This window comes from Hemitrygon akajei, chromosome 10 (assembly GCF_048418815.1).
Source record: "Hemitrygon akajei chromosome 10, sHemAka1.3, whole genome shotgun sequence".
NCBI lineage: Eukaryota > Metazoa > Chordata > Chondrichthyes > Myliobatiformes > Dasyatidae > Hemitrygon > Hemitrygon akajei.
The window spans coordinates 93254992-93267366 of NC_133133.1; the positions used below are offsets into that span (position 1 = coordinate 93254992).

General features: G+C 42.0%; 1 protein-coding gene across 1 annotated transcript in view; it reads right to left on the reverse strand.

The window, feature by feature from the left end:
- LOC140734545 (dedicator of cytokinesis protein 11-like) overlaps nt 1-12375 on the reverse strand; it is a 290183-nt gene that overhangs the window by 18759 nt on the left and 259049 nt on the right. Inside the window, exon 49 of the mRNA XM_073058668.1 lies at nt 2796-3006. Coding sequence (XP_072914769.1) covers nt 2796-3006 — 211 coding nt within the window. The remainder of the gene's footprint in view (nt 1-2795; nt 3007-12375) is intronic.

The following is a 12375-nucleotide window of genomic DNA, read 5'->3' on the forward strand; positions in this document are numbered from 1 at the left end:
ACCTGCTAAGTTCCTCCAGCATTTTGTATGTTTTACTTTAGATTTCCAGTATCTGCAGAATCTCATGTTTACTCGCTTAGGTACAGAAGGAACCTTGGTCAGTTTAGACAAGTTAGGACAAAGAGCTTGTTATTGAAGAGCCAGGGCATGTGGAAGTTATCGTATAGTTAACTATCCGAGACAAAAAAATTATTGTTTAAAAAGCAATCAAAAAGCTGTAAAGTTTTCATGAATTGTCAATTATTCTGCTTGGATACCGGCCAAGTTAACCGGGTTTGGCTGACAACTGATTCCAGTCCCACACAGACATTGCTTAACCCTTAGCTGCCCTCTGGAGTGTTTCCCCAGCATGGAAATACACTACTAGTCAATTGAGTCAAAAACAAAACTATGTAGGTTTACAGAGAGGGAAATGGAGTTAGCATTTCAGGTTGGAGATCCTTGTTCAGAACTGACAAAAGATTTTAGAGTGAATTACCTAAAATGTTAACTCTTCTTCTCTCTCCAAAGATGCTGCCTTACCTAATTAGTGTTTTTGTTTTGTATCAGATTTTGAGTAACTGCAGTTTTTAAACTTCCAGAATGATCAATGATTTGTAATTCATTCAATTGTGAGAGGATTCAACAACAGAACTGCATTTTGTGGCAATTTAATTTAATCTTATAATCACAAAATTTTTGTTTAAAGATTTTGTAGTCTTGCGATTTCTGTAACAAAGATAAACATCATACTTTATTTTCTTTTTATATAATCGAGATCTCCAAAATTGCTTTAGAGTCAACAAACTTACTAGAATACAGGTAGGAAACATATGAATCAAACTGATGTACAAAAAGTGTGCAGCAGAAATGCAGATAGGGAAAATAAAATAAATATCAATCTGCTTTCCAAATATGTTAAAAGGGAACAGGATTACACAGCGAACAAATCACCTTTATGCCAAGGTGATTCATTTCCCTTGTAATCCTCTTTCCTTTTAACAGGTCGTGCTGGAAAACACAGATGGGTACCATCAATATGAGGGGCTGAGTGGCTTGTTTCCATGCTGAGACTAGAGAACAGTCCTTCCTAACAGGTTGGCCTATTGTCAATACTTTGCTCTTCACAAGAATGGAAGATGAAGCAGGCATTGACGATAAGGAGGGAATGTGTGAAGTAAAATAAATGGTTATTCAGTCCTTTATCTTGCAAAGTGGATAAATTACTAGGCCCAGGTAAAATCTAGGCAAGACTCTTTAAAGACGCAAGGGAGGTAACAGCAGCCTCTGGTCATCATTTGCCAGTGCTCTCTAGTTGAAGACATAGTGTTGGAAGACTAGCAGACAGGCAGCAGAGTTCCACAGAAAGACAGACCCCAAGTCCAACATTAGTGTTGAACAGATCATCAGGAAATGTTCTCAAGGACAGAATAAATATTTAAACATGCAGAGATGAGTCAGGGCAGAAATGTTTTTCTTGAGGGGATTGTCTTTCTCTAATCATTGCATTATGTTATGAAGTAACAAGCAGTGTGAATCAGGGTTATAAGTTTGATTTCAGGGTCCTTGGTGAAATGACTGAATGGCACATTGACCAATGGAATCCCAGGCGAACCAGCAAATTGGATCCAAGATATTTCTGAGATAGAAAGATAATGGTAACACTGAACATGTGTTATAGTGATTGGAGTGTACTGTGTGGGGTTCTGTTTGAACACTATTATCTCTGCACACGGTACATGAATGTCACTTACAATACCAACATTTATTGCTCAACCTTCATTCCCCTAAACTGAGGCATGTGGTTTAAGAGTTATGTGAGTCAGACTGGATGAAAAGCAGGATGCCCTCAAAGTAAGATGATTGTGAACCAAATGTCTCTTTTGTTTAAACAACCAGTAGAATTCATTGTTATCTTTCCTGATGGTAGCGTTTTAAATTTGATTCTCCCTAGCTTCCTTGGTTGTGGTTAAACTTAGTTCTTGGAATTATCAGCGTACAATTCTAGCTGCTAGTCTAATTACTTACTCAATGCGCTACTGTACCCATGAATACAGGGGTCCTGATGAAGAGATTTGCTTATGATTTCCGCCGTGATCAACAGTAAAGCAGAAAGTTATAGGAAGCAGGAGATGACAAAGAGATTGGCTCAATGAACAGGCAACTGGTGAAAAGAAGTCAATCCAGAATAGTGGATGTACGACAAAGTCAAGGGATACAAATGAATGGCCAGCAGCAAAGGGCATAAAAATAGTGAGGGAAGGTGGTAATGGAATGACATGTTCCCTCAGCATGGAGTACAAGAGAATGGAGTTAATTCTGACATGGCAAGGAATACTTACTTAGCTGTAGCTGATTACTGTATAGTTTGTCATAAAGCTCCTTGAATGTAGCTCATGAGGCTAGATGTGAATTTTGTGTTTAGTTTGAGTACACTCCTGTGAAATGGCAAACATATACTTGTCACAAGAGTTTACAATAAATAAGCAAAGAGGCAGCAAAGGTGACTGCATATCTAGAGACATTTGATTGCATGGGGGGATACACGAGGCTGCTTCTTGGGTTGGACTTATGATATTGGGGAGTGAGTGAGCTGGAAGAAAGGAAACAGCAATGTACATAATGTTTCTTCAAAGCATAATGCTAACCATCTGCATTTATCTGCTAGACTGGATTTAGTGTTTACAATTCTGGTTCACCATTAATGCTCAGAATGCCATGGCAGACTATCGTCAGTTGGTGGAACTATCCCATTTTTAAGTGTTTATCATTCCTGTAGTTTTGTCTCTACCTTACAGTGGCAAACTCATTCTTACTTGTCAGAACTGTTCGCCGTTTGCACTGCTCTTCAACTCCACCCTGCTTCTTCCCAGATAACGTGTATGGCGTTTCAAAGACGAATCGTGTGATATTGTGGTTTCTCTCAAAGTGGGTCTTCCGTTCTGGCAGCTCTGCCTCATCAAAATACGGTTCAACAAACGTTACCTGAATATATGCAAATTTCTGGTCGAGGGTTTTTGCATTTACCTGAATAGTAAAAAAGAAGTATGTAACACATATAACAAAGTATCTTTTATGTAGTCAAACAAAAGAGAACTCCACACCCATTCTCCTACCCTTTCTGGTAACGTTCATCAGAAGCTCAGTGCCACGATCTCCTTAGCTCTATCACCCTCTCAGGGTGTTTGCTCTCCCCATTTCTGGACACTTACTTATCTCCAAGGTTACACACAATGTAGAGCGATGTATAGTGATTATATTTACAACATACATTATGAATTCAGACAGTGCCCCAGTTCCCATCTGCCAGACTGCTGGTAAGTCACAAAAAGTGTGGGGAGAAACGAGCACTGAAAGAGTTGGAGAGAATGGGGGAAGAGTGGCCGCCAGCTGCTTTCACAGCTCTGCTCAGTTCAACCCAGCTAGGGGGTGGGTGGGAGACAAAAGGCATGTGCAAATGTCTCATTCTCTCTATGATGCTTGCAGCCCCATAGCAGCCAGCAAATCTATACTCATCTGTTCCGCCGGTCTCCCCAAGAGTTTGTATGTACAGGCTGCTCATAAGTCAGGTGCTTGTAACCCAGAGAGCTCCTGTAAAGTACTGCTGATAAAAAAATCGTTACTATTTGCATCCACCTATGATCATATGATTTCAGTTCCTGAGGCTGATGTGTGAGCAGCCTTCAGGAGGGTGAACCCACAAAAAGCACCTGGCCCAGTTTGGCTACTTGGCCAAGTGCTAAAGACCTGTGCTGATTAACTAGAATATTTAACCTCTTGCTTAGGCAGAGTTTGGTACCCAGTTGCTTCAAGCAGGCTTCAATTACACCAGTGCCTAAGAAGATCATGGTGACCTGCATCAATGACTATCGTCCACAGTGATGAAGTGTTTTGAGAGGTTGGTGATGAAATATTTCAATTCCTGCTTGAGAAGTAACTTAGATCCACTCTAATTTGCCTACAAGAGCAACAGGTCCACAGCAGATGTCATCTCACAGACCTGGAACATCTGGACAGCAAAATTGCATACATCTTTATCGACTACAGCTCAGCTTTCAATACCATCATCCCATCAAAACTGATCAATAAGCTGCAAGACCTTGGCCTCGATACCTTCTTGAAAATCCTGGATTTTCTTAACAGTTTGTTGTCTTCAGCACTCTGGTTGAACATCAAATTTGGGTGGTCTTTCATTGATTCTGTTATGGTTATTACTCTATAAGTTTATTGATTACGTCCATAAGAAAATGAATCACAGGGTTGTTTATGGTAACATATATGTACTTTGATAACAATTTTACTTTCAACTTTTGAAGCCTTCAGCTGGAAAGTGCCAAGGTCTCTTATTCTTGGCTTTTCTTATTTAGAGTACTGTTTGGAATGTACCCTGTTGACCATGTGGCAAGATGTCAACCTCGACCACGACCCAGTGGGTCTGACATCTAATATTAGGATGTGGCTCAAAAGGGTGGTCATGACAGACATCAGCTTAGCATTCCAGACAACCTCGTCCCAATGCAATTCTCCACAGCGGCTGCCATCTCTCTAAATTTATCCCTCTGGAGCATCTGGACAGGAAAGAAACCCATGTTGGACTATAGATTATTGACTGCATCTCCACCGTCCATACTTTAATTCCAAGCAAACTTATCTCCAAATTCCTAGACCTGGGACTCAAAACCTCTCTTTGCAACTGGATCCTTGATGTCTTAACCTATTGACCACAATCTGGTGTGTGTGGAGAGGATGTTTCCTGTGGTGGGGGTATCCAGAACTGGAGGGCACAGTCTCAAATTTGAGAAGTGACCCTTTAGAAATGAGGTAAGGAGGACATTTTTTTTAAGCCAGAGGGTAGTAAATCTGTGGAATGCTCTGCCACAGACTGTGGTGGAAGCCAAATCTGTGCGTATATTTAAGGTGGAAGTTGATAGTTTCCTGTTCAGTCAAGGCATCAAAGGATACAACGAGAAGGTAGATGTATTAGGTTGAGTGGGATCCAGAATCAGTCATGGAAAAAATGGCAGAGCAGACTCAATGGGCTAAATGGCCTATGTCTAATGGTCTATCAGCAAGGAATTGCAGAGTTGTGGGCACATCTCAGCATATCATGGACAATGTAGATCCATATGTCAACGTTGCTCTTCATGGGCTACACGTCACCATTCAATACTATTATTAGACCTGGGCCTACCACCTCCCTATGCAAACAAATCCTCACTTTTCTCCCTGGCAGACCCCAGTTAGTTCAGACTGGCAACAATATCTCCTCCACTCTCACCATTAGCACAGGTGCGTGTACTACAGGACTATGTGCTTAGACTCCTCTTCTACTCACTTGCTCACTGACAACACCACTTTTGTTGGCCACATCAAAGATGGCGACAAATTGGCATGTAGGAGAGAGACTGAAAATCTAGCTGAGTTATGCTACAACAACCTCTCACTCAAAGGCAGTTGATTATTGACTAGAGGAAGAAGAAGCAGGAGGTTATAAGGCAGTCCTCGTTAAACGGATCAGAGCTGGAGAGGGTCAATAGCTTTAACTTCCTTATTGTTAACATATCAGAAGAGCAATCTTGGGACCATTACATGCAGTATATGTCATTTCAAAGGGAAAGCCAGCACCTCTACCTCCTTAGAATTTTGCATAAATATGGTATGTCTATAGAGTGGAGACAAACCTCTACAGAGTGGAGACGGCCTACTATGGAAACATCAATGCCCAGGAACGGAAAGGAAAGAGGTGGACACAGCCCAGTCCATCACAGTGAAAGGCTTCCCATCATTTAGTACCTATTCATGGAGTGCTGCCACAGGAAAACAGCATCCATTATCAAAGACCCTCACCATCTAGGCCATGTCCTCTCATCATGACTACCACTGGGCAGGAGACACAAAAGCCTTATGATCAAACACCACTAACTCCCCCTAGAGCATCAGATTCACGAAATGGCACAGATAATTTCATTCACACAACTCTAAACTCATTCACTTTCGGGAACTCTTTGAAATTCATGTTCTCAGTATTATCTTTATTTGTACACTTTGTCTTCTTTTGCATAGTGGTCGTTTGCCAGTCTTTGTTCATGTATAGTTTTTTTGAAATAAAATTCTGTTGTATTTTTTTCTGCAAATGTCTGCAAGAAAATATATAGTGTAATGTATAGCAACATATATGTATGTACTTTGACTCAGAGTGAGACTCCATATTTCTGAGTATCTTGGTAAAGCAGCCAACATAATCAAAGTCCCCTCCCACCCTGGGCATTCTCTCTCCCCTCCAATCAGGTAGAAAATAGAAAAGCTTGAAAGCACGTATCAGCAGGCTCAAGAATAGCTTCTATCCACTGTTATAAGACAATATAATAGTTTCCCTAGTATGATAAAGACATCACAATCTAACTCATTATGGCCTTACACCTCATTGTCTGCCTGAAAAATACTTTCTCTGTACATGTAGCATTTTTTCTGTGGATTCGGTTTTTAACTTCCACTGCCTCCAGGCACCGCTATGTTGAAATGGATGGAACACAAAACTGCGTTGAAATGGATGGAACGCTATGTTGAAATGGATGGAACGCAAAACTGTCTTTCATTTTACCCTGTATTTCTGACAATAAGAAACCAATTTCCCCATTTACTTTGCTTTCAATGTGTTGCAAGCAAAGTTATTTTGTTTCGAAGAAGGTAATACATCTTATTAAATAACATCTGATGTAAGCAGAGTTTGAGGACCAAGCAATTTTTCAAAAAGGTTAATGCCCCTTCAGCTGATTTCTGCTTTCAATGTGGCTAAACATAACTCAAATGCTATCTATAAATTTCAGGAGAAGCAAATTAAGAAATAAAATTTCTTCCATTGTATTTGTAATGCCTTTCTGCATCTCTTTTCAAAACACTTCTGCCCTTAGGTAAAAGAGAGATAGGTCTGAAAGGTGATCCAACATGTGAATCATAATAATTTAGCAGGCAGGCACAAGAAGTCCAGATGCAGCTTTTTTTTTTAAACCCAAAGTACCACAACTCTTTCTTCCTACAGATGCTGCTGGATTTGCTGAATTTCACCATCAGAATCTTTGTAGGGCCGAGAAGTAGTTAAAAAGGCAAACAGCAGGTTATACTGTATTTGTACCAGGGGTTGGTGAAACTATACCCAAATATCGTGCACAGTTTTTGTTGCTTTAATTAAACAAGGAATATAATAGCACTGGTAACAGTCCAAATGAGAATTATGAGGCGAGTCCCTGGGATGAGAGGCTAGACAGATTGGGTCTATGTTCCTTGAAATTTATTAGAATGAGACATGGCTTGATTGAGGGACTGGAAGAGTAGATGCTGATATGCATGATATTATGCCATTCCCTTAAACTACTCCAAGATCAATCTCACCCTTCCCTCCTGCATAGCTCTACATTTGTCTTTCATCCATATGCTCTTTGAACTGTCCCTAATGTATCTGGCTCTACCACCATCCTTAGCAGTGCACCTATCACTCTCTGTGTAAAAAACTCTGACAGTCCCCCTGTACTTTCCCCCAACACATTAATGTTTGCCCTTTTGTATTAGTCACTTCCTCCCTGGGAAAAAGTCTCTGGCTGTCTACTCAATCTAGGCCTTTTATCATCTTGAATACTTCTGTCAAATCACCTCTTGTTTCTTTCCCTCCAAAGAGAAAAATTCTAGTTTGCTCAATCAATCCTGGTCAGATATGCCTTCTAATCCAGGCATATTCCAGGTAAATCTCCTCTGCATTTTCTGTAAAGCTTCCCATATCCTTCCTATAATGAGGCAACCCCCATTATAGGAAGGTAACCACAATACTGAAAGTCTAACAATAGTTTTATAGAGCAGCAACATTATGTCACAGCTCTTGAACTCATAACCCAACTAATGAAGGCTAACACACAATGGTCTTCTTATCTACCCCATCAAGTTGTGTGACAATTTGAGGGATCTATGGGCATAAAACCCAAGATTCCCCCTGTTCCTCCACACAGTTACCATTAACCCTGTATTCTGCTTTCCTCTGTAGTCACTTACTCAAATCTAATCATTTATAAAAATTGGAAAGAGCAGGGTTCTAGAAAAGATCTCTGTGGAACATCATGGGTCACCAACCTCCAGGGAGAATATGCTCCATCTACCATCACCCTCTGTCTTCTGTGGCCACACCAATTATGAATCGACAGAACCAAGTTTTCTTGGATCCCATGCTTCCTGACTTTCTGAATGAGCCAACAGGGGGAAACCTTTTGAAATGCTTTATTACTGAAATCCATATCCACCACTGCCTTGTCTTCATTGATAAGTTTCGTCACTTACTCAAAGAATTCAGTCAGGCTTGTGAGGCTTGCCCTGCTCCTCAGAAAGCTATGTTGTTTATCCCTAATCAGACAATATTTCTGCAAATGCTCAGAATTCCTGTCTCTAAGAACCCTCTCCAACTGTTTGGCCACAGCAGACTTAAGACCCGCTGGTCTATAATTCCCAGGTTATCTCTATTATCTTTCTTGAACAAAGGAATGACACTTGATACCAGCCAATCCTCTGGTACTATTCCCGAGGCCAGTGTGGATTCAAAGATTATCAACAAAGGCCCATCTATCTCTTATCTTGCTTCAAATAGTGACCTGGGTTTTATCCCATTCATCTGGCCCTGGGGATTTACTTAATGTCTTTCAAAAGTTCGTTCCCATTTGTTAACATTGCTGTGTTTCAGCAGATCAGCCTGTTCTAGGCTGACCTCACATTTGCCAAGGCCCCTCTCACTGGCAATCATTGAAGCAAAGTATTCATTAAGAACTTCCCTACCTCGTCCAACTCTAGGCACATGTTTCCTCTTTCATCTCTGATTAATCCTATCCTGTTCTTCACGTACATATACAACACCTTGGAGTTTTCCATAATCCTTCTCACAAAGGCCTTCTCATGTCCTCTTCTGGTTCTCTTAAGTCCATTCTTAAATTCCTTCCTGGCTACTTTGTAACTTTCAGGAGCACTGTCTGATCCATATTTCCTCAGCCTTAGGCATGCTTCGTTCTTCTGTATGGTCCACATCTTTTATTCCTTCATCCTACCATCCTTTTTCTGCCTTATTGGGACAAGCCTATCTAGATCCCCAAACAACTTCCACATTTCTGTCATACATTTCCCTGAGTAAATCTGTTCCCAATTTATGCTCCCAAGTTCCTGCCTAATAATATAATTCACCCTCCCCCAGCTAAATGCCTTCTCATACCATTTACTCATCTCTGTCTAAGGCTTTGTTGTAAAGATTAAGGAGATGCAGTCACTGCCTCCAAAATGTTTGCCCACCAAGAGATCTGTCACCTGACCTGCTAGCAAATCCCATATTGCCTCTCCTCTCTTCAGCCTGTCTACATATTGCATCAGGACATAACTAACAAATTCTGCCCATCTAAGCCTTTTGTACTGAGGAAGTGCTCATCAATATTAGGGAAATTGAAGTCACCAATTGCAAAAATCCCTTAGACATGCTTTGTTCTTCTGTATGGTCCACATCTTTTGTTCCTTCCCCCTACTATCCTTTTTCTGCCTTATTGGGACAAGCCAATCCAGATTCCCAACTCTCTGAGGCAGAGCGCTCTGTCCTTAGTAAGGGCCGTACCTTTGTCCCCCTTTGCCCACACCTCAGCGAGTTCCGTGTACGCCATGATACTGAACTCTTCTTCCACCAGCTCCATCTCCGAGCTTAATTCTTTGATAAGGACTCTCCCACCCTCACCGATGACCCCTTCTCCTGTCTTCAACCCTCCTCCTCTTCATGGCCACTCCGCTCTGGTCTTCTGCCTGCTCTGGATCTCTTTGTTGCTAATTGCCGACGGGACATCAACCGTCTCGACTTCACCACACCCTGTTCCAATTCCAACCTCACTCCTTCCGAACATTCTGCTCTCCGCTCCCTCCGCACCAATCCCAACCTCACTATAAAACCCGCTGAAAAGGGGGGAGTTGTTGTAGTCTGGCGTACTGACCTCTACCTGGCCAAGGTACAGCAACAACTCTCTGATACCTCCTCTTATTTACCCCTTGATCACGACCCCACTAAGGAGCACCAGGCCACTGTCTCCTATACCAGACGAAAGGTCTCGGCCCAAAACGTCGACAGTGCTTCTCCCTATAGATGCTGCCTGGTCTGCTGTGTTCCACCAGCATTTTGTGTGTGCTGCTTGAATTTCCAGCATCTGCAGATTTCCTCGTGTTTACAAAAACCCTGTTATTTTTGTGTCATACGTCCTCACTGGTGGGACAGCTATGAATAGTGGAACATAGATACAAGGTAACAGGCTGGTTATTTGTGCAATTTAAACATAGAAATATCTTCCGTCAGGTGACAGTGAGTCTCTGGAACTCTCTGACCCCGAGGGCAGCTGAGACTCAATCATTAGATATACTTAAGGTGGAAATAAGATAGACATTTGAAAGAAGGAGACATTTTTGAAGGTTATGGGGAACTAGCAGAGGAAAGCTGTTGAGGCAAGCATAAGCTGCCCATAATAGTGTCAAACTGTGGCACAGGCTTGACAGGCCATGTGGCTGGCTCCTGCTCCCATTTTATGTTCTTGTGACTAGGACACCTGGTCTAACCAACACAGTTTTAACCTAACTTCTCTGCTCTGAATTCTCTTCCCTCCAGAAATGTATCCTGTTGTTGCGTTCACACTTGGTTAAGCTGTGATGTAGAGGGCACAGTGTAACAACACTTAGTGCTAACTGCCTCAAAGTTTCAGCAACCTGGGTTTCATCCTGACCACAGCCACTCGCTGTCTGGAGTTTCCCCAGAGTAGTACTAGAGGGCATGCATTGGCTGCGAGAAGGGGAAAGTTTACAGGAGATGTGCAGGGCAAGTTTCTTTTACGTAGCAACTGGTAGATACCTGGAATGGTCAGAGGTAGTAGTGAAAGCAGATATCATAGTGGCATTTCAGAGACCTTTAGAGGGCCACGGATATGTATGGTGCGCAGAGCATAATTATGTAAAGGCAGAAGTGATATAGCTCAAGTCGGTATCATGTTTGCCACAGATGTTGTAAGCCAAAGTGCTTATTCCTGTGCTGTACTCATCTATGTTTATACCTCAGATCTCTGGGTGCTGATTTGAAAATCGCTTTAGGGTGAATTTCTTTAACCTGAACAGATTTGAGATCATCGTGCCTATGCTTCCCTTTGTGTGCTATAGGTTTCATCCGTCTATCTGCTGAATGATGCTTGGCGCGCCATTTGTAAATGAATTCACAATAAATGAAAAGGAAAGTGTGAGTGTAGAAAGATGCCTCAGCCCACTCAGTACTGAGGTTCAGTTATCAGTCAGTGGAAAGACTTCAGCCTTTGGTTGAAAAGAGGAGAAAATACAAGCCAGTGTCTTCAGCTTCAGACCTCAAATTGTAATTTCCCCAAGCGTGCATTAAAAATGCTGACTGCCACTGATGCACCATACAATGCAGAGAAAGCTTTCATTTAAACCTCAACACATCACAGGCTGCCTTTGAAGTTTTGTGAATGTGGTGAAACAGGAAGTATATCAACGAAAATGTACATAGCAAGGGTCTACAAACATAATGCACACAGCAAGGGTCCACAAATGTGATGAGAAGATCTGATCCTTTCTCTGACAAGTTGTCAAGACAACAGGAGGAGCAGCCCTTCCATTCTTCAGATCGTAGAAGCTACCATCTCTGTGTGAAAGAGTGGCCAGAGTTCCTGACAAACATAGAACATAGAACAGTACAGCACATTACAGGCCTTTCGGCCCACAATGCTGTGCCGACCCTCAAACCCTGCCTCCCATATAACCTCCCACCTTAAATTCCTCCCATACTAACTGATAGGATTACTAACAAAGATAAGGAAGCTCTATCACAATGTCTCTTAGACAACTCACACTTGAGCCCCATTAGTTCCTCATTCCATTTCCTTTCCACTCCCAAGTCCAACAATGTCCTATCACCAGCCAAGCATTTGGCATTCCACATCTCAGCCAAAAGATGAGTACTCCACGACAGCAAAGTCCAACACATGCTAAGTAATGAAGCCTCACAAGAGAAAATCTGCAGATGCTGGAAGTTCAAGGCAACACACACAAAAATGCTGGAGGAGCTCAGCAGGGCAGGAAAAGAGTAATAGTCAACGTTTTGGGCCGATACCCTTCATCAGGACAGTCTTATTCAGAGCCTTAACCTGTTCCCACTTCAACATGACTTCCCAATACAAGCGGTGATAATGATACCCGTGGGTGATCAAGGTGACTGGAATCCCTAATGTAACAAAGACAAAGCAATGCTGGGGGCACATTTGTGTTCAGTTCTAGACACAGGTCCATAAGAGTGCAGAAGATACTTAAGAGCATGTTGCCAGGACTCAAGGGAGAGATTGGGCA